Below are 27,176 nucleotides of genomic sequence, written 5' to 3'. Positions count from 1 at the left end.
ACGTATGTCATTATTTTACTTTTTTCTCCTCTTAACATTGAGATAATCTACACAAAATTGCTTTACCTGGTACCTAAAATATATTAGTTGTCCAGTAATGTGTTCATTTTAGTCTTTCCATTGTTTTGTTTCATTCATTTTTCCCTTTACACCTTGAAAAGATGCTAATTAAGAAATTCTAATCAATACAGTCAAACAGCCGACCTCATGTTTTTTTTTTTCCAAGAGTTCAGCTTCTTATTGAGCAGCTTATACAAGTGGTTTAGTCAAAAAGACCAAAGCCCATGTCATCATCAGACTCCTCAGATTCTTCTTTCTTTGCTTCCACTTTCTTCTCCTCAGCTGGGGCAGCAGTGGTGGAAGGAGCGGGACCTCCTGCTGGTGCAGCACCAGCTGCGGGGGCAGGTCCACCAGCTCCTCCATTGCAGATGAGGCTCCCAATGTTGACGTTGGCCAGGGCCTTTGCAAACAAGCCGGGCCAGGAGGGTTCAACATTCACACCCGCTGCTTTAATGAGGGCATTGATCTCATCCTCCGGGACCGTCACCTCATCGTCGTGCAAGATGAGGGCCAAGTAGATGCAGGCGAGCTCCAAGACCGAGGCCATGGTGCTGGCGAGTGCTGAGCGGACGCTGCTGGGCCCGGTGCTAGTCCCAGGATGAAGTGAGGGCCTCACCCCAACATGGCCTTAGCTTCCTCGGAAGAACCCAGCACCTTAGCGGCAGCTGAGGAAAAAAGGAGACCTCATGTTTATCATCTGCAGAACTTTCTAAATCTGTAGAACAAAAACAAAACGTTTTAACGAATCTCATTACTGGCATGTTCTTACTGGTAATTTCACACATGTGACTCATCAAATTTTGCCTCTGTGTATGCCGAGGAATAGGAGATCTTAGATTGTTACTATGCCAATGTACTTAAGCATTATCTCTTCTTGTATTTCAGTGTTGTTGTCTACCATGCGGTCTGAGGACCTGGCCTTTGAAAGCACGATAGAACTTGCTTTCAATGCAAACACAGTAATTTCACTTCAACATCATATCACGATATAGCTAAACAACAAAATCACATAGTTAACCCAATCTAATTCAGTCACTTACTCATTTCAGGGTTTTATTTTTCTTAATCACTTTATATTTTTACTGTCCAATGCTCGCTTCGGCAGCACATATATATATTTTTACTGTCCACATGGAATTTTGCCTTTATGTACCTCCATCTCCAGAGTAGGCATATCAAACATTATGAACACAGTTCACTTACAAAGGCAAAAACTTTCTGATAATTCATCTCATGGATTACAATTGGGTTTTTAACCTAACTGATTTTTCCTCATGGAAAATTTTAACACACAAAATTACATAGTGCATTTGTTTCTTTACTTACTTGTCTCTCTTCTACACTAGAATATCAAGTTTAGGAGGGCAGGGACTATTTCTTTGCTGCTATATCCTCACTGAATACAGCACGCAGCACACGGCAGATGGACGATAATGATTTGTTGGATGGCTGAGCAGATAAAAAAGCACAGGGAAAGTCTGTCTGTACTTGTTCAACCTTATGGAGGGTCAGAAGTTTACACTATTAGTTGGGACAGGATGGCTCCAATGGAATGGAATTGAGTATTTTGCTTCTCTTAGGTCAGTTAGGCTCTGTGAAAGGACCAGAAGGTTAGGGTGTGGTTAAATCCTCCTGAGGGCTAACATTGTGAAAAACAGAATGCACATGGTTCCCATGAGAACCTGGTAAAGCTTCAAGAGATCAATGTGTGGGGAGTGGGAGGTCTATGACTGGGTCCCCATGGAGTTTTTGTCTCTTAGACTTGTCCATACCAAGCCTCTAGAAGTTGTCAAAGTTCAGCTTTCCCTACCCCAATACTGCTCCTAGTTTTCTGCCGGTGGATTTTTGCCATAGTAATCTATGATTCTCTGTATTCACCTGTCTTTCCAATTCTAGGGACAGCAGTCTTGCTTGTAAACTCACTTCTCTCAAAGATCTCAGAAGAGCTGTTGACTTTTTAGTTTGTTCACTTTTTTACTTCTTAGAATACAGTGGCGACTTCCCAACTTCTTCTACGGTGGACAAGAAACAGGAAGTCCAAGTATGTGTTCTTCATTCTATTTAAGAAATCTTTGCCAGACAAAAAATCAATTTCTCCTATTCTTTTTTCTAGATGTTTCATAATTGGGGGTTTATACTTAGGTCTATGACTCAATTTGAGTTTGTTTTGTGTGTGATAGGAGGTAAAATTTGAGATTCATTTTATTATCTGTATGTGGCTAGCCTCTATTTTCAGCATAATTTGTTGATCTCTATCCCCACTGAATTGCCAATTGGCTTTATGTATGTGGTTCTATTTTTGGTTTTGTTATTCTGGTCCATTCACTTTTATCTTTTTTTTTTCCTTTTAAGATTTAATTTTTAAGTAGTCTCCTTACCCACCCCAGGGCTTGAACTCACAGCCCTGAGATAGTCACATACTCCACCAATTGAGCCAGCCTGGCACCCGTCGTTCAGTTCTGTCTTACCTTTATGCTTATGCTACACTGTCATGATTTTTGACCTGTATAATGAATCTTGAATTTAAGTGGTGTAAATCTCCAAAGTTGTTCCTATTTTTTAAAATCATTTTGGTTATTTTAAGTTCTCTTCATTTCTTCATGTATTTTGAATGTACTTTTCAGATTCTGTAAGGTGTCTGTTTGGAATTTGATGGAGACTGATTTAATTCATAGATAAATTTGGGGACAATGTACATTTTAACTGATTACTTTGGTCTGTTGGACACTTCTTTGTAAGCTTTGAAGGCAAGGTCTAAAATAGCCTTTACTCTAGGTTAGTTCATTCCTGCTTTAAAAAAAAAAAGCATTTTATGTGTCTTTCCTGAACACCCCAGTTATCCTCCCAGGTCTGTGTGATCTCTGAATTATTCAGCACAGACGTCCTGAGAATTTTCACCTCCTTAGCCTGATGAAGGTTACTCCTTTGTGTGCACAGATTAACATGCACCCACAATTTAAAACGATCCCTCTGCCTACTTCCATCCTTTATAGTATTCTGCCTTGCATGACCAGCTGGCTCAGGCTTCCCCAAAAGTAATTTCTGTTTTCTAAATGCAACAAGACAACACAGTTACCATTGGATTTCTCCTCCCAATGCCATGATCTGGAAAGTGTTTTTAGATAGCAAACGTAGTAACCATGATTTTAATCTCTTTTTTTCCCCTTGCCTTATGTGTCACACTCCCATGCTGTGTTTTCCAGTTTGTGAAATCAACTCTTTCATTTGGGTTATCAGGTTTTTAATAGCAGAAAGGGATATTTGATTCCAGTTAGTCTAATATGGACAAAGCTTGAACTTGTGAATATTTTAAATCAGAATTTTCTTCTCTGCTTTTGCTTATATAATAATACGTATGAACACTGATTTGGATGGAGGCTTTGTAAAATATTGTTATGTGGAACCTTTACTCTTCTGCTTTTTTCCCTTCTTCTTTTACATTTCTCTCCACAGAAACACCTTTTATTGAATCATATGCTTCATGGGACCCCATCATCATCCTGTTAAGGGTGCTATTGCTAGGTACTCTAACGACACCACATCTCGCTAGCTTAGCAGCCTAAATGATTCTTTCTCACTTAGTCATGAGCCAGGCAGACTCTCCGTGGTAAGTCAGGTATCCAAGATCTTTTCATCCATGATGCTGAATTCACAAGCAGAAGAAGAGAACAAAGGGGTGATTATGCACAAGGTGTAATGATTAGGCTAAAAGTTCTGTTTTTCATTTCATCATTCAGAACTCACTTACATGGTTGCAATCAACTCATATGGAGTCTCAAAGACACAGTCTTCCATTGTGTTCATAGGAGGCAGTGGTGTGAGTGAATAATGACTCAGTCTTTACCACAAATACTAACTCATGCACAATGTCTCTATTATTTTATTTTATGTTATTTCTCCCTCTCTAGCTCTGATTAGAAGGCCCATTATCACCCATCATCATAGGCAACTACTCTGGTGGATTTCCTTTGCTATGACTTTTACTCGAAACTTTGAGTTTTATATAATATGTATGTATATATACATACATATGTCTATGTCTATATCTATATCTATATATTTAAATTGTGCTGTGCCTAAGAATTGTTTATACTTAGTAATATGATTTAAAATGCATTTCTGTTGTCATATGTATCTTTATAGAATATAGAGACTTTAAACTTTTAATTATTTAGCATCATAACTTGAGATTCTGATTTAGTAATTATAAGGCAAGGAAAACATTCAATAAAAAAGGACAAATAAATCAAAACACTAAACAGACATAAAATAAAATAAAAACAAAATTAAAAAAAAACAAAAAGCAAAAATAAGCTTTCAACAGAACTGAGATTCACAGCCATGATAGAGACACAGTGATATAGTTTTCAAAAATCATAAGAAATATATTAAGAACTGTCATTATTGGGGCACCTGGGTGATCAGTCTTTGCGTTTGGCTCCGGTCATGATCCCGGGGTCCTGGGATTGAGCCCCGCATTGGGCTCTTTGCTCCACGGGGAGCCTGCTTCTCCCTCTCTCCCCTCTCTCTCTGCCTGCCTCTCTTTAAAATTTAAAAAAAAAAAGGGCACCTGGGTGGCTCAGTGGGTTAAGCCCATACCTTCGGCTCGGGTCATGATCTCAGGGTCCTGGGATCGAGTCCCGCATCGGGCTCTCTGCTCGGCAGGGAGCCTGCTTCCTCCTCTCTCTCTCTCTTCCTGACTCTCTGCCTACTTGTGATCTCTCTCTGTCAAATAAATAAATAAAAATCTTTTAAAAATTTTTTAATTAAAAAAATAAGAACTGTCATTATTATTTGTAATCTCAAGAACTCCAAATTCTGCTTATTTCTTCCATTTGTATCTTCCTTTCCCCAAATTATTTTATAGGCATCTGTCTCATCTATTGATCAGAGATCACCACTCTATGTCAGAAATATCCTAATAGAATCTGTATTCCTAATATTTCTAATAATGTTTTCTAAAAATAAAACCAAAAACAAGGTACTCACTAAAATCATTTGAGAATCATAAATTTATGACATTTCTCTGTTCACATTATATGTGCACATACATGTATACTATATACTCATATTCTTACAAAAACAAGAATATAAAATGCATATACTAATTGAGAAACAAGCCATGAAGATAGTTTAGAAATAAGGAATTGTTCAAATCAATTAAAATTGTAGAGTTTTTCATAAATTTCTATTGCCGTATTAGCAAATTGGAGGTTTTTTGAATGGCTAATTATCTCCTTAGAAAGTATATATCTCTTCTAGCCTCCAAAGGTGACAGACAGGACCAAACCAGGGAATATTAGTAGTTGGATGGTATCAATGAGTTCTGAGTTCCAAGGTTGGAAAGTAAACTAGAGAGCTCCAAATGTGGAATTCCTGAAAAGTCAGAGAAACAAGTTAAACAAGAGAGCAACTGGCAAGGGGTGGAATGTCTTAAAATGTGTCCATTTCATATATGATGTCTTTAAATATGCAGGTTTTCTAGCGCTGAAAAATTTTCCCTTTTATGCCTAGTATTTTAAAAATTTGTAATCATTGCAAATATCGAACTTCAAAAATGTTGTTATGGGGCCTGTGGGTGGCTTGGTAGGTTAAGCATCTATCTGCCTTTGGCTCAGGTCATGATTTGGGAGTCTTGGGATGGAACCGCATGTAGGGCTCCCTGCTCAAGGAGTCTGCTTCTCCTTCTCCTCTGCCCCTCTCCCTGCTTGTGCTTTTTTTTTCTCTCTCTCTCTCTCAAATAAAATATTTTTAAAACGTTATTACATCTATTTTTTAAGTGCAGTGACACATTGCCTGATATTGGAATGCTAAATCATCCTTGAATACTTGGGTAAGATCTTTCTTTCATGTCATGTGTTACTGTCATGTATTTTACAGGGTAACTGTACTATTGAATTTATATTATGTTCCTGACCTTTTCCTTTTTTTTTTTTTAAAGAATTTTTTTTTTTATTTGACAGAGAGAGATCACAAGTAGATAGAGAGGCAGGCAGAGAGAGAGAGAGAGGGAAGCAGGCTCCCTGCTGAGCAGAGAGCCCAATGCGGGACTCGATCCCAGGACCCTGAGATCATGACCCGAGCCGAAGGCAGCGGCTTAACCCACTGAGCCACCCAGGCGCCCCTGACCTTTTCCTTTATGACAAGTTTTTTGATTACCTTTATACTGTTGGACTGATTTCATTGTATGGGCTATCTCAAATCCGTTTCTGTTTTGCTGCTATGTTTTGAGAGTTCTTTACACATTCTGGTTACTAACACTTGGTCAGATACGTGGTTTGCAAATATTTTCTCAGTCTTGGTTTCAGGCTCTCCGAGTCCATTTCACAGAGCCTGGATTCTTAAGTTTGGTGAATTCCAGCTGATCCGTTCCTTTACATGAATCACACTTGGAGTGTCAAGTCTAAACTCTCTTTGCTTAGCCCCACAGTCCACATATTTTTATTAGAATTTTTCCTTTAAAGTTGTATAATTTTACCTTTTACCTTTAAGTATGTGATCCATCCGGAGTTCCCGTTTGTACAAGTTGTGGGTAGGATGAGTGGTTTTAAACAGAGACGCTGGATCTAGACTTCGAGTTATATTAGAAAGCTGTAGGAACCAAAACAGTCTGGTACTGGCACAAAAACAGACACATAGACCAATAGAACAGAAGAGAAAACCCAGAAATACACCTACAACTACGTGTTCTGTCAATCTTTGACAGAGGAGAAAAGAATGTCCAAGAGGAAAAAGACAGTCTCTTCAACAAATGGTGTTGGGAAAACTTTACTGCTACACACAAAACAATGAAACTGGACCATTTCCATACACCATACACAAAAGTAAACTCAAAATGGATTAAAGACCAAAATGTGAGACCTGAGACCATAAATATCCTGTAAGAGAGCACAGGCAGTAACTTCTTTGACATCAGCCATAGGAACTTCTTTCTAGATATGTCTCCTGAAGCAGGAGAAACAAAAACAAAAATGGAGTATTGGGACATCATCGAAATCTTCTGCATGGGGAAGGAATCAACAAAACTAAAAGGCAACCTACTGAATGGGATAAGATATTTGTAAACAACAAATCTGATAAAGGGTTAGCATTCAAACTCTATAAAGAACTGGTACAAGTCAACAGCCCCCAAAAAACAAATAATCCAATTAAAAAATGGGCAGAAGACTCGAACAGACGTTTTGCCAGAGAAGACATCCAGATGGACAGCAGACACATGAAAAGATGCTCACCATCACTCATTATCAAGGAAATACAAAGCAAAACAACGAGATACCACCTCACATGCATCAGAATGGCTGAAACCAGCAAGACAAGAAACAAGTGTTGGTGAGGATGGGGAGAAAGGGGAGTCCTCCTGCACTGTTGGAGGAAATGCAAATTGGTGCAGCCACTCTGAAAAACAATATGCAGTTTCCTCAAAAATTTAAAAATAGTTACCCTCTGATCTAGGAATCACACTACTTGCGTATTTACCCAAACAATAGAAAAACACTAATTTGAATGCGACCCACTCACCCCTGTGATTACTGCAATATTCTTTAAAATTTAGAGTGCCAAACGGTGAATGCAACCCAAGTGTCCATCAAGAGAGGAATGGATCAGAAGATGGGACATATATATATACAACGGAATATTATTCAGCCACAAAAATGAAATCTTGCCATTCACAATGGCATGGCTACAACTAGAGAATATAATGCTAAGTGAAATAAGTCAGAGAAAGACAAGTACCATATGATTTACTCATGTAGAATTTAGGAAACAGAACAAATGAGCAAAGCGGGGGAGAGAGAGAGGCAAACCAAGAAACAGTCTTAGCTATAGAGAACAAATTGATGGTGAGCAGAGCAGGAGTTGGGGGGGAATGGTTGAAATAGGTGACGGGGAGCAAGAAGGACACGTGTCCTGATGAGCACTGGGTGATGTAAGGAATTACTGAATCACGTATTTTATACCTGAAACTTAACTATACTGGAATTAAAATAAAGTATAAAAAATAAAAATAAACGATACTGCATAAAGCTCCCTAGATCTTTCCGCCCTATGAGATTATAAGGGAAGTCTGCGACTCAGAAGAGGGCCCTCACCCAACCATGTCAGTGCCCTGACCTTGGACTTCTAGCCTCCAGAAATGGGAGAAATGAATTTCTGTTGTTTTAAAGTCACCCAGTCTCTAGTCACTTGTCACAGCTGACTGAGTTGGACTGCTCATAAACCAGAACACACACAGTACTGCATTGTATGGACACACCAGAGATTCATCTGGCTCCTCTGAATGACTATTATTTTTCCCCAACTTTTTGTTCCTGAAACAAGGAATGCTGAAATCGATATTCTTAGAACATCCATATATACCTGAATGCTCCCCACATCTATTTACTGTCTGCTGACTTTCCTTGTGGTTTATGCAAAGGTAAACTGTATTTACTCAGGTGGTCAAGTTGATCGATTATATTTCCTTTATGGATTCTGGACTTACTTTTATGCTTCCTAAGACCTTGTCCACTCCAACGTCATACACTGAAATTGATCCATCCACGTTTTCGGCCAGTACTTTCATGGTTTCAGTTTCACAGGCAGGCCCACTGGACCCCCATGGAATCTTCTCTGTCCGCCCTGGAGATGGAGGAGCACCGCTGTCGCTCTGGGAAGCTGGGGTAGGGCATGGGGGCTGCTGGCGTCTCTGGGAAACTTTGATGTTTTCCTCTGGCACAGGAGTCCCCAAGAGTCAGCCGCCTTCTCCTTGGCAGTCCCGGGCAGGCAAAGGCGGTTTCAGGACACCTCTTGGATAAAAAAGTCAAAGCCCTTCTTCTGCGTTTGGAGTCACGGGGTGCCAGGCCTGCCGATCCCGCTGGCCCTGTACTCCGAGCCAGGCTATCCGGGTCCACAACCGGCGCCCTATGCCCTCCTCGTGCTGGGAAGTGGGATCCCAGCCAGACCGGATTCGATCCAACCTGCAGCAGCCGCCTGCGCACCCCGCGGGCCTGCGTCCCCGGTGCACAGCCCGCACTTTTGGCCTGTTTTCTGGCGCCACCTGGCGTCTCCGTCATAGTGTGCCTCCAGAGCAAGGGATGGGATTTGGCTGCAGTCCGCAAAGCAGCGTTCCGGAAGGCCCACGGTGCTCCCAGAATCTCCTCACAGGGCCGGGTGTCTGCAGGTCTCCAATCCGCCGAGGGCTGTACCAGTAGGTTTGCTGGGGAAGAGGTGGGCCTCGCACTTCCCTCGCAGAGGGTCATCCAGCACACGCCAATGCCCGACCGCCGGCGGGAACCGACTGGAGGGCCGAGAGGTTACAGGATAGGGCCTTCGGGACCCAGAGATGGGGACCCCGCAGTGCGGAAAGGGCGCCACGGGTTCTCCGTGGTTCCCTGTGAATCGCTACCGTGGCCCATACCCGCCACGGCTAACTCCCATTTCCTTCCCCACCTTGCCAGGTCTCAACAGGGGCAGGGACAGGTTTGGGGAGCAGTGGGAGCCACCGAGAAAGGCGATAGGACGTGGCAACTCGCAGGGTCCCCTTCTCAGGGACACATGACCAAGGGGACGGCGGGCCAAGTGTTGGGGCACCCGCTGAGCCTGAGAAAAGAGCAGGTTGGCGGTCCTGACGCCTTCTGGGGTCCAGGTTGACCAGCAGGACCTCAGGATTGCTTTTGGGTCAATTTGAAGTTTCAGATATGAGACCCCCCCCCTCCCCCCCGTTGATTGGAAAATCGGACTTAAAAACTGGCACCAAGATACCGTGGGAATAAACGGACTTGGTCGTTGGCGCCAAAATGAGGGCTGGAACACCTTTGTGTCACGGAGGGTAGACCAGGTGGACAGAATGGAACCCCAAATGAACAGGTTAATCTGTGGTGTTTGTCAGATAGAATAGGAATAGGTGTCCTGAGGTTTACAGCAATGATACTTTTTATAGAAACATAAAGTGTTATAAGGACACCGGTGCTAAATTTTTTTACATATATATGAATTATAATATAAATTTAACTATAAATTTGAGCTACTATAAATAGTAAATAATTCTGGTTTTGTCATTGCTTTAACCATTATTGTAATAATATGGATAATTTTATTATTTATTTTTTCTTTTTAAATTTAATTTCAATTATTTAACATATACTGTATTATTAATTTCAGAGGTAAAGTTCAGTGATTCATCCATCTTATATAATACCCAGTGTTCATTGCATACATTCCTCCTTAGTGCCCATCACCCAGTTACCCTATCCTACCCCCTCCCCTCCAGCAACTCTGTTTGCTTCCTCCGATTAAGTCTCTTAAGGGTTGTCTCCCTCTGATTTCATCTTGTTTCCTTCTCTTCCCCTATGCTCCTCTGTTTTGTTTCTTAAATTCCACATATCAGAGAGATCATATGGTAATTGTCTTTCACTGATTGACTTATTTTGCTTAGCAAAATCCCTCTAGTTCCATCCACATCATTGCAAATGGCAAGCTTTCATTTTTTAAAATATCTGAGCAATAGTCCAGTGTGTGTGTGTGTGTGTGTGTGTGTGTGTGTGTGTGTGTGTGTATCCCACATCTTCTTTATCCGTTCAACTGTCATTGGACATCTGGTCTCTTTCCATAGTTTGGCTATTGTGGACATTGCTGCTATAAACATAAACATTGGGGTTCAGGTGCCCCTTTGGATCACTACATTTGTATCTTTGGGGTAAATACCCAGGAGTGCAATTGCTGGGTGGTAGGGTAACTCTATTTTCAACTTTTTGAGGAACCTCCATATGGTTTTCCAGAGCGGCTGCTCCAGCTTGCATTCCCGCCGACAGTGGAGGAGGACTCCCCTTTCTCCCCATCCTCTCCGACATCTGTCCTTTCCTGACTGGCTCATTGTAGCCCTTCTTATTAGTGTGAGGTGGTCATCTCATTGTGATTTTGATTTGTATTTCCCTGATCCTGAGTTTGACATGTTCTTTATAAATTTTGGATAGTAGCCCTTTATCTGATTTTTCATTTGCACATATCTTCTCCCATTCTGTCCCAGCGGTTTCCTTTGTTGTGCAAAAGCTTTTTTCTCTGGATGAAGTCCCAGTGGTTCAGGTTTGCCTTTCCTTCCCTGCCGCTGGAGACGTGTCTAGCAAGAAGTTGCTGCAGCCGAGGTCACCGAGGTTGCTGCCTGTGTTCTGCTCCAGGATTTGGATGGATTCCTGTCTCCCATTTAGGGCTTTCATCCATTTTGAGTCATTTTTGTGTCTGCTGAAAGGAAATGGTCCAGTTTCATTCTTCTGCATGTGGCTGTTCAATTTTTCTAACACCATTTGTTGGAGAGACTATCTTTCTTTCCATTGGATAATCTTTCCTGCTTCATTGAAGATTAGTTGACCTATTTATTATTATTACTTTTTAATATTTTATTTATGTGTTAGAGAGAGAGAACATGAGTGGTGGGAGGGAGAAGCAGACTTCCCGCTGAGCAGGGAGCCCAACTCGGGGCACAATCCCAGGACCCTGGGATCATGACCTGAGCAGAAGGCTGATGCTTAACAGACCAGGCCACCCAATGCCCCGCTGTTATATTTTTTGAATAGTTTCTCTATCCACAAAGGGTGTCCAATGGACTGAGGAAAGGATGGAAGGATGGGTTTTTGTCCACGGATATTTCTGAATCGTACTCATGAGACCGGCAGCACTCACACTGGCTGAGAAGAGTCCAGGCAGGGTGCCCCTGGTGAAATTTTCAGCTCCACTCTGGAGCCAAGAACCGGCCCAGCGTGGGCCTGGAGGTGCCTGGGAGAGCCCATCCTTCACCTGACAGATATCCCTGGCCCAGAGTCCCGTGGACAAATTTTCCAAGGCTCTGTCTGTGGCTGAGGTTGTATCTTTACGGCTGGTGCAGGCTGGCGAGCTCATCAAGACACATGAGCAGTTAATGGATGAATATACAGATGATTCTGGCTTTGTTATCTTGTGAAATCCATGTCAGTTTGCATTTAGCTGATATAAACTATACTCCTTTGGCTGGTTTTAAAATTTTGTATCTATTACCTGAAAATTGCTTTTCTTTTTTTCAAACACTTAAGACTTTTAGGAAAATATACTTATGTTATGGTGTATCTTGATTTTGTACAGTAATCTTCCATTAAAAATACTTGAAAATGATAGAATAGTAATTAGTGATGCCTTCACTGTGCCTAAATTTCATCTAATTCCTCTCCAAAACTAAAACAATGTCTTTGCCCTTAAGAGTGGAATGAGGCTTCAGATGTCATCAAAAAACATACATGTTGTTTTTAAGTTTTTTAGGTTAATTTTACTATCGCAGGTTACTCCTTTCTGTTAAAGAGATTAACTGAAGTTTTTGGTACTTATTTTTTTCCCAACATATAAGGCCAGTATACAAAAAACAAACAAACAAACAAACAAACACCACACACACACACACACACACACACACACACACACACACACACACACTAAAATAAAATCCCCAGATCTTGGAACTGATAGAGATCTTGGAGAAAGTACCAGGGACCCAACACTCCGCACACAGACCCAGGCTGAGTTCTTCACAAGGGATTGATTTCCCTGAGCTATGAATTCCATCCACTTTCACACGGAATATAGAGGAGACAGAACAGAAGGAGGAGGCAGGCTTTGAGGATGAACAGACAATCCAATGGTAAACAGAGAATCCATTCTCTCTCAGTTGTCTGTGCATGATGTGAATGCCAATGATCGTTCTCCTGATTTACAGAATATTCACTTGTCTAGAAAGGAGAGTCTGAGATAACTCAAGGAATACTGGAGCTATTATAGACTTGATGCCAAAATAAAATAGCAATGAGAAAAGAACACAATAGGTTCAAGGCCTTTGGGAAATGATTGTGTTCATCAGATTTCATCTTCTCACAGCCTGACACCTGTCTTTTCCTTCTAATGAATTCATCAGCTGAGAGAAGCTGTCTTGCAGGACATGCAAGTCACCCAGCAAGTAAGGATGAGGATCTAGCATTTTCCACATGCAAGTGGTTCAGATTCGAAGTAGCTTTTGGTCTCTTGTACTGAGTGAGCAGATGGCTTGTCTTGATGATGTGCAAATAGTAAAAAGGATACAGTGGGTGCTGAAGAGCTGAGTTGCAGTCCTTTTCTAGCATTTCCAGATCCCTTGAGATCCTTGGGAGTATTTCCAGATATTATCAGCCTCTTCAAGCTCTTTTACGTTCAAGATGGCATGTTTTTAAGTAATCTCTATGCCCAATGTGGGGCTTGAACTCATAACCCCCTGATCAAGAGGCACATGCTATACCCATTGAGCCAGCTAGGCACCCCTCAAGATGGCATTCTAGAAAAACAGTGCTTTTAAATACTAAAATCTGTTTTGTCAACCCCACATTGTCCTTCATGCCTCTGTGCACTTATTTTTCATCACACAATTTTCCAAGTTGAGATCAAATTCTCAGGGCTTTCACTGAAGGCCTTTGACAACAGAAGGGTCTTGCCAGAGTTCGTGGGGCCCACACAAAGCAGGTCATAGTCTGGTCGTGCAGGTGGTGGTCCCTTGCTCAAAGTGCTCTAAAACACTGATAATCCCTGTACAGAAACACTCAGTTATCTGGAGATCAGATACCTGGCAGTCTAAAGCATTAGGAGCAGCTCACAATAAGGAAAAGGAGCATCTCTGGCTCCCAGTGAGTCAATCATTTTTATCATAAAATTTTTATTATTTAATACTTCATTAATGTATTACTTTATTATGTTTTAATGTAGTTTATCACTTATGTTATCATAATTATAAATATGTATAATTAAATACATGCTATAAGCATGATATATCGATTATATAATTTCATACATATTAATATTTATACATTGAATGATATGTAGGTGATTATCATTATTATTGATCATTATTGTAATTATTATGTACAGTACTAATCATAGTTGCTATGGAATACAGTTTCTCTATCCATAGAAGGTGTTCAGTTGTCTGAAGACAGCTTAGGAGAGGGATTCCAGTTTCTGCAACTTCTTAAATCTGCCAAGAAACCAGGCAGGGCTGGACCCACAAGCTCTGCAGAGGCCCTCCTGGAAAGCCAAGCCATATCTCTGCAGCGATCGGCCCCAGATAGCTTTTCTTGTTCTTGCTCCCAACTTAGCACACACCCCCGAACTTGAGACCATGAGGGAAACAGATATGCTCCTCGAATATGGTCTGTGACATAGAACAGCCCTCTTCAGTCAGCTCCCGTCCCGCTCCCCCACCCCAACAACCTGTCATCGGACCTTCCCCTTTCACCACCCAAAAGCTTTCCTGCTCCTCCACCTGCCTTTGACTTGATTCTCTGCCAAATGCAGGGGTGCAGGTGCCCCCCACTCACTCTCCTGCTGTCACTAAGTAGTTCCCGTTCTGTCGTGGGTGATGTTTCTTTATCTCAGGCTTCTCTCACCCTCTCCCTCTCCCTCCCCCTCTGAACCTCCCTCTGTTCACACAAGAGCTTACACACGCAGTCTCTCTCAAATAAATAAATCCAGGACCCCTGGGTGGCTCAGTCAGGTAAGCATGTGCCTTCGGCTCAGGTCATGATCGTGGGGTCCCGGGATCAGACAGAGTTCCACCTCGGGTCCCCTGCTCAGCAGGAGAGTCTGCTTCTCCCTCTCCCTCTGCCTGCTGCTCCCGCTGCATATGCTCTCTCTCCCTCTCTTAAATACATAAATAAAATCTTTAAGAAAAATAAAAATTCACATGAAAATTCCAAATTGTATTGTGGTTCTAAATCAGGACCCTAGGTCAGAAAGTAGCCAACTGAAAACAGTCATTGGCACTTATTGTGACTTAGGAGAGAACAGTTCTCCCTGTGGAGGCCAACCCAGACAGAGCCATGCATGCCTCCTGCAGTCCCTGCTTCAAACAGCCATGAAAACAGAGTAGTGGGCCCTGCAAGCAGCCAGTCAGAGAATCAACTGAGTGCCCTCGGGAAGATGCAGTGCAGGTATAGACACGACAAAAGAGGTGGACAACTATCTGCAAAACAGCAAGATGTCACAGCTGCATTAGAATTGTATTATCCCAAAGAACTGTTTAGAAACCAGTGTTATCCAATAATACAGCCTGTAAGTGCACAAATGCGGAGACCGTGAATGTGGCTAAGAATCCGGAGTCTGTTAGTGGTTCTGATGAAAGAAAGACTCTTGTGGATTCAGGAACTTCTGCCCTCCAGCAAAAACAAGGGAAAAGTTTGATTTGTCATGGTATTATGAGGAGGCTCTTTCTGAAAGATCATAACAACAACAACAACAACAAAATGCTGCCTCTTCTGTAAGGGTTAGTGTGGGATGGAGCACTGTCTTTCCAGGAAGGAGAGGAAGCAAGGGTGAGAAAAGGTACATAGGTCTCATCCAGGCATCGTGGCAAAGCTGTCTCTTGAGATGCCATCCACTTCATGCTGGGAAATCTGTACGTTTAGGTCACTGCATGGTGTGCAGGTCCCACAGAATCTGGAGATTTCCTCAAATGTGCCACGTGAATCCAAGAGCTTATTCTCTGGAGTTTGGTAGCACAGGGTTGGTTAGCAAGACCTGATATGGGCCTTTCCAAAGAGCTTGAAGAGATTTTTTTCTGGAGCTCTTTTCCAGTAGACAAGATCTCCAGGTTGCAAGATGGGATGCTTAAGGTCATCCCCTTAAATGCACTGGGAAACCACTCCTCTCCCAAAACATGGTTATTTTTAACATGAACACTTAAGCCTTTAAATATTGATTTCCATTCATTTTATTTACAAATTCCCTTTATTAATTTTCATAGCCTGAAATTCACATTGCCTGTGTGGACTGAGAAATCTAAGCCAAAATGTGAGTTTACTACATCTACTCCCATTGGAGGTACCGAGAGGAATACGTATACTCTACAGGAATATGCTTTAAAGCCAGGCATTAATATATTCCTATTGAAAAACTTTTGAGGAAATAATCAGAACCCATACAACAGTGCAGAATGTGAACCAAAGAAGAAAGTGGGGGAGGAGGTGGGGACTGGGGGCAGGGAGGGGAGGGACAACAGTGCAGAATGTGAACCAAAGAAGAAGGTGGGGGAGGAGGAGGGGACTGGGGGCAGGGAGTGGAGGGGAGGGGAGGGGTGGGAGAAGGAGAAGAAAAGCTTGCAAAGACCACATACTGCAAATGACAAACTCTGTATATTTTCAAAAGAATGTATTGACATCAAGACGAAAGCTTACCAAAAATGTCCAGACATTTGAAAGGAACCCAGGTGAAACTTCCAGAATTGACAAGTGAAATAACTAAAATTACAAACTCAGCTAGAGGGCTAAGCAGATACAGAGGAATTAAATAACTAGGAGCCAGATTTGAAGGTACTCTCAATGATGCCACAAGGATTAGAACAAGGAAAATGTGGAGAAAACTCTCCATGAAATTTCAAAGCCCTTAAAAGGTCCTCAAATGCACTTGCACAGCCTCCTAGATGGGGATCTCTCTTTTCTTCCTCTGTGACCTAATTTGGTATCATTTCCCCGTGACCCAGAAGCTTCATTCACTCTTGTGGAATATGCTGTGATGGTTCATTTTTGTGTTGGCTTCGCTGGACCACAAGGTACCGAATTGGATGAAACTTTGCTCTGGTCCTATGAGAGTGTTTCTGGATGAGACTAACATTTGAATCAGTTACTCAGTAAAACAGATTGCCACCCCAATGCTGCTGGGCCTCATCCAACTGGTTGAGCCAGAACAAAAAGGCTGAGTAAGGGAGATGCCCCTCTTTCTAACCCTCTGTCTTTGAGCTGGGACATTGGTCTTCTCCTGCCTGGGTCATAACTGTGTGAGCCAGTTTCTAATAAATCCATCTCTAGAGAAAGATTACATGGAGATGTAGGTATAAACACAGTTGTTTCTCTGGAGAATGCGGACTAATACACATTCAATTCCTCCTCCTGACTTAGTTCTATTGATTCAACTCCTTCCTTTCTTTGGGAAATGATCCCGGTTAGATGCCTTTTCTGACCTAAACAACTTTAGACCACACAGATCCGCAGGTCCCGCCCCAGTGAATGGAAACACCACTCTGTGGTCCAGATCGTGGATCTGCATTGTCACAGCTCTGTCCTAGGGAGGATTCCGGTAGTTTGCCATGTTCCCCCAGGGCCACGAGAAGCCATTACTATTTCCCAAGTGGACTACTAAGAGGCCACATCCTATGTCAGCTACAGGAGAAATAGAGCAGAACAAGTGGATGAACCAAAAAAGCAGACCACTTGCAAATGAAAAATGAAATGAAATGAAAAGATGCTTGTTCAACCAATTATCATTTCAATTAGGAAATCTGGGTTGCAATTCAGATAAAATCAGCAATTTAATATGGCAGATGGGTATCTTAAAATTTTTCATACAAAGGGGGCACCAGGATGGCTCAGTGGGTTAAAGCCTCTGCCTTCAGCTCCTCTGCTCAGCAGGGAGCCTGCTTCCTCCTCTCTCTCTCTCTGCCTGACTCTCTGCCTACTTGTGATCTCTGTCTCTGTCAAATAAATAAATAAAATCTTTAAAAAAAATTTTTTTTCTTACAAGGACAGGAAACCTGCACCGGGGAGAGTTAAAATCCCTTTTAAGTGATGATTAAACAAAAAATTCAAATGATTTATTTGCCCAAGAAACAGTGGATCTCAATCTAAACAAATCTCAAGGGGCAAAAAAAGGACGGATAGAATGAGAGTGCAGATTTAGACATTAACTAAAATTGAGTAGAGAATATATGAAAATGATGGATACAGAAGTATCACTGAAACCCAGCGACTTGCCACATTCCTCATATCTAAATGTCCAGTCAAGTACTTCTACTTATGCTCAAGTCCCAGGCCATGCTGTGCTATGTGATACATCCCAGACCCATATTACCAGTCATTATAGCGGTAATTTACCAGTGGATATTAAACAGCTTCAAGATACTATTCAGGGCATTCCTCAGTATTCTTACAATCAGTTCCAAGAGTGAGTTCTGCACAAAGGATTAATGATATTCTGTCTGAGGTTAAACCCCTTTGCTTGGATCAAAACACTGGTCTTCGCATTATAGGTGGAATGATGACACATTTTATTGCTATAATCATTTTATGCTTAGTCCTCAAATGCTCACGGAAATCTTTCTGACGACTAAAGTTTCGAGAACTTGCAAACAGATTTTGCTGTTTCTGCATTAACAAAAAGGAGGAAATGTAACCGTCCCTAAGAACGATAGACTGCTTAAAATATCACTAATGAGAAAATGTACTGGTCACGCAGCATGCTTGAGGATGACCTTGAGAAAACCTGTACTTAGCAGCAGGCCTCCGGTGGAGAGGAGGATACACATCCTTGAAGCTCAGCAGCTGGGGATGCCCTGGTCGCTCAGGGTGGAACATTGCCTGTTTCCCTTTTCCGTTGTCTCCCCGGCTTCATTAAAGCCTTCTGTTAAATAATCCCTTTCTGGAGCTGGAGAAAGAACAAGAAAGAAACCCTAAACCCAGCAGGAGAAGAGAAATCATAAAGATCAGAGCAGAAATCAATGAAATAGAAACCAAAAAAACAATAGAAAAAATCAATGAAACTAGGAGCTGGTTCTTTGAAAGAATCAATAAGATTGATAAACCCCTGGCCAGACTCATCAAAAAGAAAAGAGAAAAGACCCAAATAAATAAAATCATGAATGAAAGTGGATAGATCACAACTAACACCAAAGAAATACAGACAATTCTAAGAACATACTATGAGGAACTCTATGCCAACAAATTTGACAATCTGGAAGAAATGGATGCATTCCTAGAGACATATAAACTACCATAACTGAACCAGGAAGAAATAGAAAACCTGAACAGGCCCATAACCAGTAAGGAGATTGAAACAGTCATCCAAAATCTCCAAACAAACAAAAGCCCAGGGCCAGACAGCTTCCCAGGGGAATTCTACCAAACATTTAAAGAAGAACTCATTCCTATTCTCCTGAAACTGTTCCAAAAAGTAGAAATGGAAGGAAAACTTCCAAACTCATTTTATGAGGCCAGCATCACCTTGATCCCCAAACCAGACAAGGATCCCACCAAAAAAGAGAACTACAGACCAATATCCTTGAGGAACACAGATGCAAAAATTCTCACCAATATACTAGCCAATAGGATTCAACAGTACATTAAAAGGATTATTCACCACGACCAAGTGGGATTTATTCCAGGGCTGCAAGGTTGGTTCAACATCCGCAATCAATCAATGTGATACAACACATTAATAAAAGAAAGAACAAGAACCATATGATACTCTCAATAGATGCTGAAAAGCATTTGACAAAGTACAGCATCCCTTCCTGATCAAAACTCTACAAAGTGTGGGGATAGAGGGCACATACCTCAATATCATCAAAGCCATCTATGAAAAACCCACCGCAAATATCATTCTCAATGGAGAAAAACTGGAAGCTTTTCCATTAAGGTCAGGAACACGGCAGGGATGTCCATTATCACCACTGCTATTCAACGTAGTACTAGAAGTCCTAGCCTCAGCCATCAGACAACAAAAAGAAATTAAAGGCATCCAAATCGGCAAAGAAGAAGTCAAACTATCACTCTTCACAGATGATATGACATTATATGTGGAAAACCCAAAAGACTCCACTCCAAAACTGCTAGAACTTGTGCAGGAATTCAGTAAAGTGTCAGGATATAAAATCAATGCACAGAAATCAGTTGCATTTCTGTACACCAGCAACAAGACAGAAGAAAGAGAAATTAAGGAGTCAATCCCATTTACAATTGTACCCAAAACTATAAGATACCTAGGAATAAACCTAACCAAAGAGGCTAAGAATCTATACACAGAAAATTATAAAGTACTCATGAAAGAAATTGAGGAAGACACAAAGAAATGGAAAAATGTTCCATGCTCCTGGATTGGAAGAATAAATATTGTGAAAATGTCCATGCTACCTCAAGCAATCTACACATTTAATGCAATCCCTATCAAAATACCATCCATTTTTTTCAAAGAAATGGAACAAATAATCCTCAAATTTATATGGAACCAGAAAAGACCTCGCATAGCCAAAGGAATATTGAAAAAGAAAGCCAAAGTTGGTGGCATCACAATTCCGGACTTCAAGCTCTATTACAAAGCTGTCATCATCAAGACAGCATGGTACTGGCACAAAAACAGACACATAGATCAATGGAACAGAATAGAGAGCCCAGAAATCGACCCTCAACTCTATGGTCAACTAATCTTTGACAAAGCAGGAAAGAATGTCCAATGGAAAAAAGACAGCCTCTTCAATAAATGGTGCTGGGAAAATTGGACAGCCACATGCAGAAAAATGAAATTGGACCACTTCCTTACACCACACACGAAAATAGACTCCAAATGGATGAAGGACCTCAATGTGAGAAAGGAATCCATCAAAATCCTTGAGGAGAATTCAGGCAGCAACCTCTTCGACCTCAGCCCTAGCAACATCTTCCTAGGAACAACGGCTAAGGCAAGGGAAGCAAGGGCAAAAATGAACTATTGGGATTTCATCAAGATCAAAAGCTTTTGCACAGCAAAGGAAACAGTTAACAAAACCAAAAGACAACTGACAGAATGGGAGAAGATATTTGCAAACGACATATCAGATAAAGGGCTAGTATCCAAAATCTATAAGGAACTTAGCAAACTCAACACCCAAAGAACAAACAACCCAATCTAGAAATGGGCAGAGGACATGAACAGACATTTCCGCAAAGAAGACATCCAGATGGCCAACAGACACATGAAAAAGTGCTCCACATCACTCGGCATCAGGGAAATACAAATCAAAACTACAATGAGATATTACCTCACACCAGTCAGAATGGCTAAAATTAATGTCAGGAAATGAGAGATGCTGGCAAGGATGCGGAGAAAGGGGAACCCTCCTCCACTGTTGGTGGGAATGCAAGCTGGTGCAACCACTCTGGAAAACAGCATGGAGGTTCCTCAAAATGTTGAAAATAGAGATACCCCATGACCCAGCAATTGCACTACTGGGTATTTACCCGAAAGATACAAACGTAGTGATCCAAATGGGCACGTGCACCCGAATGTTTATAGCAGCAATGTCTACAATAGCCAAACTATGGAAAGAACCTAGATGTCCATCAACAGATGAATGGATAAAGAAGATGTGGTATATATACACAATGGAATACTATGCAGCCAACAAAAGAAATGAAATCTTGCCATTTGGGACAACGTGGATGGAACTAGTGTGTATCATGCTTAGTGAAATAAAAGTCAATCGGAGAAAGACAACTATCATATGATCTCCCAGATATGAGGACGTGGAGATGAACATGGGGGTTAGGAGGATAGGAAAAGAATAAATGAACCAAGATGGGATTGGGAGGGAGACAAACTATAAGTGACTCTTAATCTCACAAAACAAACTGGGGGTTGCTGGGGGAAGGTGAGGTTGGGAGAGGGGGAGGAGGGGAGTTATGGACATCGGGGAGGGTATGTGCTATGGTGAGTGCTGTGACGTGTGTAAACCTGACGATTCACAGACCCGTACCCCTGGGGATAGGGACGCCTGGGTGGCTCAGTGGGTTGAGCCACTGCCTTCGGCTTGGGTCATGGTCCTGGGATCCTGGGATCGAGTCCCGCATGGCCTCCTTGCTCAGCAGGGAGCCTGCTTCTCTCTCCACCTCTGCCTGCTTCTCTGCCTGCCTGTGTGCTCTCTCTCTCTTTCTCTCCTTCTCTCTGACAAATAAATAAAATAAAATATTTTTAAAAAATACATTATATGTTTATAAAAAAATAAGAAATAAATAAAAAATTCTAAAAAAACCCAGTATGTTATAGTCTTTCTAAAAGGACGTGGTTCTGGGGTGCCCCTTCCCTGGCCCTGCTCTGTGAGACCAGAGCGAGTGCCCACGGCACCCTGGCAGCTGTCCTCATGGTGAGGGACAGGCTCCTTCCCCAAAGCCAGCACTGCTATAGACCTTTTGTGACAAAAAGTAACAGCCACTCAGCACCAAACACCGTCCTGCACATGTCACAGCATCTGAGAGGCGGCTCCATGCGCCATTGGCGGCCCGACTCTGCTCATCTTCGTGGACCCATGATCTCCTGTTATCCCACGTACAATAACTTATTTATTTTGTACTGCTAAGGGTGATTTAGACAATTTTCAAATTTTGCACTTCAAACAAACAGCACGGTGAAAATCACTGCAGGCTACATTTCTAGAAGACCGTAGGTCATGGAAGAGGCCTCTCGTTTATTTTGAGACGCAACAGCAAACTTCCTGCCAAAATGCGTGACTCACTGACACTCCCACCAACTATGTAGAAAAGGGTGCCTGTGTCCCCAGACCCTGCCCACTTTGGATACTGACCACCCTTCGTTTTTGCTGCTGGGATGTGGAAAATGCTGTTATTATAAGGCAGTTGTAATTTGCATTTCTGTCAATGTTCATGACATTGAGGAACGTTTCCTGCGTTTGGAAACTACTTATGGTTCCTTGCAAAAATGGCCTCAGAAATGTCCCTCAAGGCCTGTAGGACTGCCGGCTTCCATGTGTTAGCCAAGAAGGAGCAGCTCTTTGGGGTGGGCGGCTGAGAGAGCAGGCACCAGCACAGCTCCTCGGAGCCCTGAGTCTGGCCCCGGGTCTGGAAGCGTGTGCATAAACCTGGACCACATCCCAGCCGGACAGAGGCTCCACGTGTGAGCCTGGGCTTGATCCTGACATGACTGCTGTGGTTTCCTGAAAACAGGAGAAGTGACCTTCGCTGGTTTACTCGGCTTGTTTCATTGACTAGGAGGTGAGAGTGTCCGTGATAAATGGGCCCGAATGTTACCAATCCTCATGCTTACATCATGGATCAGTCAACAGGCAAAAGTCTCGTTGATGTTCCTTCGTTCCTTCAAAAGTTCTGTTGTCTTTGATGCCATAGCTGTTGAGAAGATTGTTGGTGACCGGCCCTGTGGCTGCCTTTGTGGGTCTCCCCACGTTCTTCCTGAACCCTACACCTGTGTCGTTCCAGGATCTTCCTGCACCCAGTCTGGGTGCAGACCTACTTTCTTTTTCCTTTGGCCCCAGCTTTACTGTACTCCTCCTTCGGAGAATCCCTGTTGTGCGTGGGTCCCCAGGAAGGACAGTCATTCACAACTGACGTGTGACAGTCTGTGCTCTCTGCTCTTGGGGAAGCATCTATCGTGGTGCTCCCGTGGCCCTCACATCTCTTCCATGTGTCTTCACCGGTCTCTTGTCGCCCCTCCACCTGAGTTCCAGGGCACTCCCTCAGGTCTGCTGTCCAGTTTGCCTTGTTTCTCTTCTGCAGCGTCTAATCGATGTGTGACCACCCATCACGTGGATAACTCCAAGGGGAATCTTCTTCATTTGTGGTTGATGTCTTTATTCTTTCTTGAATCTGCCTGCCATACTGTTCTGCTGCCTTTGGTCCCTGCTGCAGTATCTTCAGTCATTGTAAACCCAGGATTTGATTGTTTCTGTCTAATGCTTCTGTCATCCAGGTTCTTCTGAAGCTGATCCTGCTCTTGATGTGTTTGCTGAGTTGTTTAGGGGGCGAGTTTGCTGTCTGATGCAGTCCATCACGTCCATCTTTCAGAATTTTGTGGAGGCTGCATGGAGGGTGTTTAACTCGAGAGAGGTCCTAGGTCACTTTGCCACACAGTCTAGGCTCCCATTAAACCAGGTGGTCCAAAGCCTTCCCGTTCTGCATCCCTGTGAAAAGAGACATGCTTACCCTGGGTCTGAGGGGCTGGAAACTACACACCCCGCCCTCTCGCAAGGGCTTGAGTGCCTTTGGGTCACAAGCTAACCAGTCCATTCTCCACCTCATTGTGGATCTCCGAGGACTTCTCTTCATCGTATGGAGAGCTGACTGTGGCATGTACGCGACACTTCTACGTGTCTCACCGGGAAGGCTCCTCAGGACACCTCATTCCTCATGCCTCTGGGAACATGAGACTTAAAGCAGGTTAAACATAGGGAACGCAGGGAAAGTGTGCAGCCCCGTTTGATTTCACACTGCCTTGACAGTCGCGTCTGAGAGCCGACTTCATGTTCTGCATTATGAGGAAGACGTAACAGCGGCAGCTCTTGTCAGAGAAAGCCTGGCGGTGGCCTCATTCGGACTGGTCCCACGCTTCCCCACCATCCGCAGGCAAAGGTGTTACGTGCTTCAGGAAGTGTCACCGCACCCGAGCGTCCAAACTGAACTGTCCGAGGGTGTGCACTGCCCAGAGCCTCTAACCCTTGGTGCTGATGGCTGGCAGCCCTGGAGGTGTTCCAGATGGTACCTTGTTGCAGTGACAATAAAGACAGCTGTGGGCAGGGGTGGCTCTAGGCTCCATGGCTGCACTCGCGGGGCCAGGAGAGTAGGTGGTGTGACGTCTGACAGCGTACTCTCACTTCACCCATCAGACCCAAGAACTCGTGGGCATGGGATGCAGGCCGTCCACCGTCAGACTGGCAGCTGACCTAGAAGATTAAAAATATATTTGATAAGGGGCGCCTGGGTGGCTCAGTGGATTAAGCCGCTGCCTTCGGCTCAGGTCATGATCTCAGGGTCCTGGGATCGAGCCCCGCATCGGGCTCTCTGCTCTGCAAGGAGACTGCTTCCTCCTCTCTCTCTGCCTGCCTCTCTGCCTACTTGTGATCTCTCTCTCTGTCAAATAAATAAATAAAATCTTTAAAAAAAATATATATATATATATTTGATAGTCTTACCTCTAACTTTTCACCCTACAAGTGAAGATAATTTCTGATAGATCAACTCACTTCTCTTTTCTACTTTGAGCTCCTTATTTCAAAGGCATCGACTGAAGACTGAAGCCCATCAGTCCCAGCTGTGGTGGCCGACAGATTGCTGCTGCTCCGAGGTCCCCACCGTGTGTCAGCTGTCCCACTGCCTCCAGGATGCTGTGGGAAAGTCACGGACACTCGGACCTCTTCCAGGGGAAAACAAACGTGGGGTCTTCTGTGGGTTGCTCGCATCTGCGCCATGGGCTGGTCCCCATTCCCGTTTACTGCCCGCAGCACGTAGCCTGTTGGTTCTATTACAGCAAATCTCCAAAATGCTCTGGACCCAAGGAGTGCTCTCAGAATTCCTGCAAGCATGTCCCGACAGTGCGCTGCGGCAGGAACCAGCATTGCCCATCCACACCTGGGAGGGAAGTTCCGTGTCTGTGTGCCGAGCCGACGTCACCTCACTGCTTCACTGCGACTCTCTCTTCTCCCTGAGCGCTCTTCAGGAGGTCACAGCAAGGATGTCTTCATCAGTGTGGGGCGCCCAGTGCTGCCCAGGGAGGACCTGCCACCTGGGGGCAGCGGGGCAACCAGCCCCTCCCCCTCTCTCCAGGGCCCTGTCCTCAGACTGCTGACACCGTGCTCGTGTCACACCACTGAGGCCCTGTGAATTTTGCAGCTGACCCTCCACTTGGGGACGGTAGGTGGACAGCCATTCAATGCATGAGTCTGCTGGCCCACCGCATGGAGACACAGCTCTTCAAAACCTGCTTCTGAAGAGCACTAGGAACCAGTGCTGCCTGAGTCACGGACGCCAGTGTAGACAGAGAGGACGGGTGAACCGATTCCTCCATCTCACCTCCTCTTGCTGAGTAGCAGCCATCGGGTAGATGTAGCAGCAGCCACCAGGTTCCCGCATGGCTGGTGTAGATGTAGCTGTGACCATCGGGTGCCCGCACTGCCATATAGATGTAGCAGTGGCCATCAGGTACCTCCAGGTCCAGAGGTGGCAGTGGGTGCCCTTGGTTTGGAGACCCTATTTTTCTACAAGAATTTGTTAACGGAAGGTCTTTCAGGGTTTGGTTGTCCTAGGACTGCATTTTCATGACATGTTTCCTCTTGTGTCCCCATCTTGCATTTCCTGTCAACTCTTTGGAACCCAGCGTTGGTTTCCTGCTGGATTTCATACATGAATGGAGTCTCTAAATAACTTGCATCTTTAGGTATTTTTCATATGTCAAAGGGACATGGTTACAGCTGAAATCAAATTCTCATGTTCTCATTTAATAAAAAGCATATTAATTTATATCAATAGGGACTTGTAAAACCCTTTGCAAACACATTCTTTCATACTGCTGAAGTAATCTGTAGAAATAAATAGAAATGCAGCGTTGTCGGGTGGCTTTCTTCTCCAGTTAAAGTGTTCTGATTTCTGTTCTACATCAGAGTTTCAGAAACGTGAACTTTCTTTGTAAAAGTTAACATCAGTGTCTGCGCAGAACCGTAGTCAAACTTCAGTCTTACAGATGGAATGATTTACTTACTGCAAAACACAGAGACCTGGCATGGGGGAGGAGGGAACGGGGGACCATCGGGTCCCGTCGTCTCTGCGAAGTCCCTTCTGACTCCCAGCCCGTCATTGGTAGAAGCTAGATGCTGTCGTAGGAAGGCTCTTGCTTAGGAAAGAGTTGTCTCAAGAGTTCAACATGCCATGGGCAGACTTTTAAACTCTTAAGAAGCAGAAATCAGCAGAAATATCATAAAGCTGAACTATTTTTTCTTTAGACTTGTGATGATTGAAGGAGCTGCCAATGAGCAGATGGATATTTAAAATCGCGATGTTGTCAGTTGAGGAGTTGTGGGGACGGGTGCTGGTTGTTGTTATTGTCTGTACACCAACATTACAAAAAGAAGAGAATCACACAGAAGATATTTGGTAAAGGCGGGTCTTCTGGATGAATAATGCTCCTTTCATTAATATAGTACCCTTATTAACTGTATAATTAATTGTGCATAGCCCAGGGAGGCTGTGGAAATTGCATTTTGAGATGTATCAAAGCGGACTTACGCTTCAAACTTGCATGCAATTTACCATTAATGAAGCCAGAGATGGAAGCCTCAAATCTATATATAACTTACTATTTGAATGACAAGCAAAGAATTTTATCAGCAGAGTTTTAAATGAAAGGATATTAGCAGCTAATGTTGAAATTGTTCATCTTTCTTATGAAAATAATTTTGAAGAAAATGTTTTAGTGGAAAGAGAGGTTTGAAGAAAGTGTGTGCCATTAAAACAGCCACTTTCTGCGACTCTGTGTGCATTTGTCCTCATTGACAGTGGGGTGCAAATATTTTTAAAAGTCAATGAGTATTTTATAGGGCCCAGAACTGCTCATGC

General features: G+C 43.2%; 2 protein-coding genes and 1 pseudogene across 2 annotated transcripts in view; 1 reads left to right on the top strand and 2 right to left on the bottom strand.

Moving 5' to 3' along the window:
* Positions 1 to 237: 237 nt before the first annotated feature.
* LOC123930168 (60S acidic ribosomal protein P1-like) lies at positions 238 to 631 on the bottom strand. Its single transcript, XM_045986423.1, has one exon. It carries the CDS (start codon positions 605 to 607, stop codon positions 263 to 265), a length of 345 nt encoding a protein of 114 aa, XP_045842379.1. The 5' UTR covers positions 608 to 631; the 3' UTR covers positions 238 to 262.
* An 8,567-nt stretch (positions 632 to 9,198) lies between these two features.
* LOC123929991 lies at positions 9,199 to 25,697 on the bottom strand (annotated as a pseudogene).
* Positions 25,696 to 27,176, top strand: part of LOC123929990 (receptor-type tyrosine-protein phosphatase N2-like) — a 68,057-nt gene continuing 66,576 nt past the window's right edge. Inside the window, exon 1 of the mRNA XM_045986226.1 lies at positions 25,696 to 25,766. Within this exon, the coding sequence (XP_045842182.1) occupies positions 25,696 to 25,766 (71 nt within the window). The remainder of the gene's footprint in view (positions 25,767 to 27,176) is intronic.

Source organism: Meles meles, chromosome 18 (genome assembly GCF_922984935.1).
Source record: "Meles meles chromosome 18, mMelMel3.1 paternal haplotype, whole genome shotgun sequence".
NCBI classification, from domain to species: domain Eukaryota; kingdom Metazoa; phylum Chordata; class Mammalia; order Carnivora; family Mustelidae; genus Meles; species Meles meles.
This window is presented reverse-complemented; position numbering and strand designations above follow the sequence as displayed.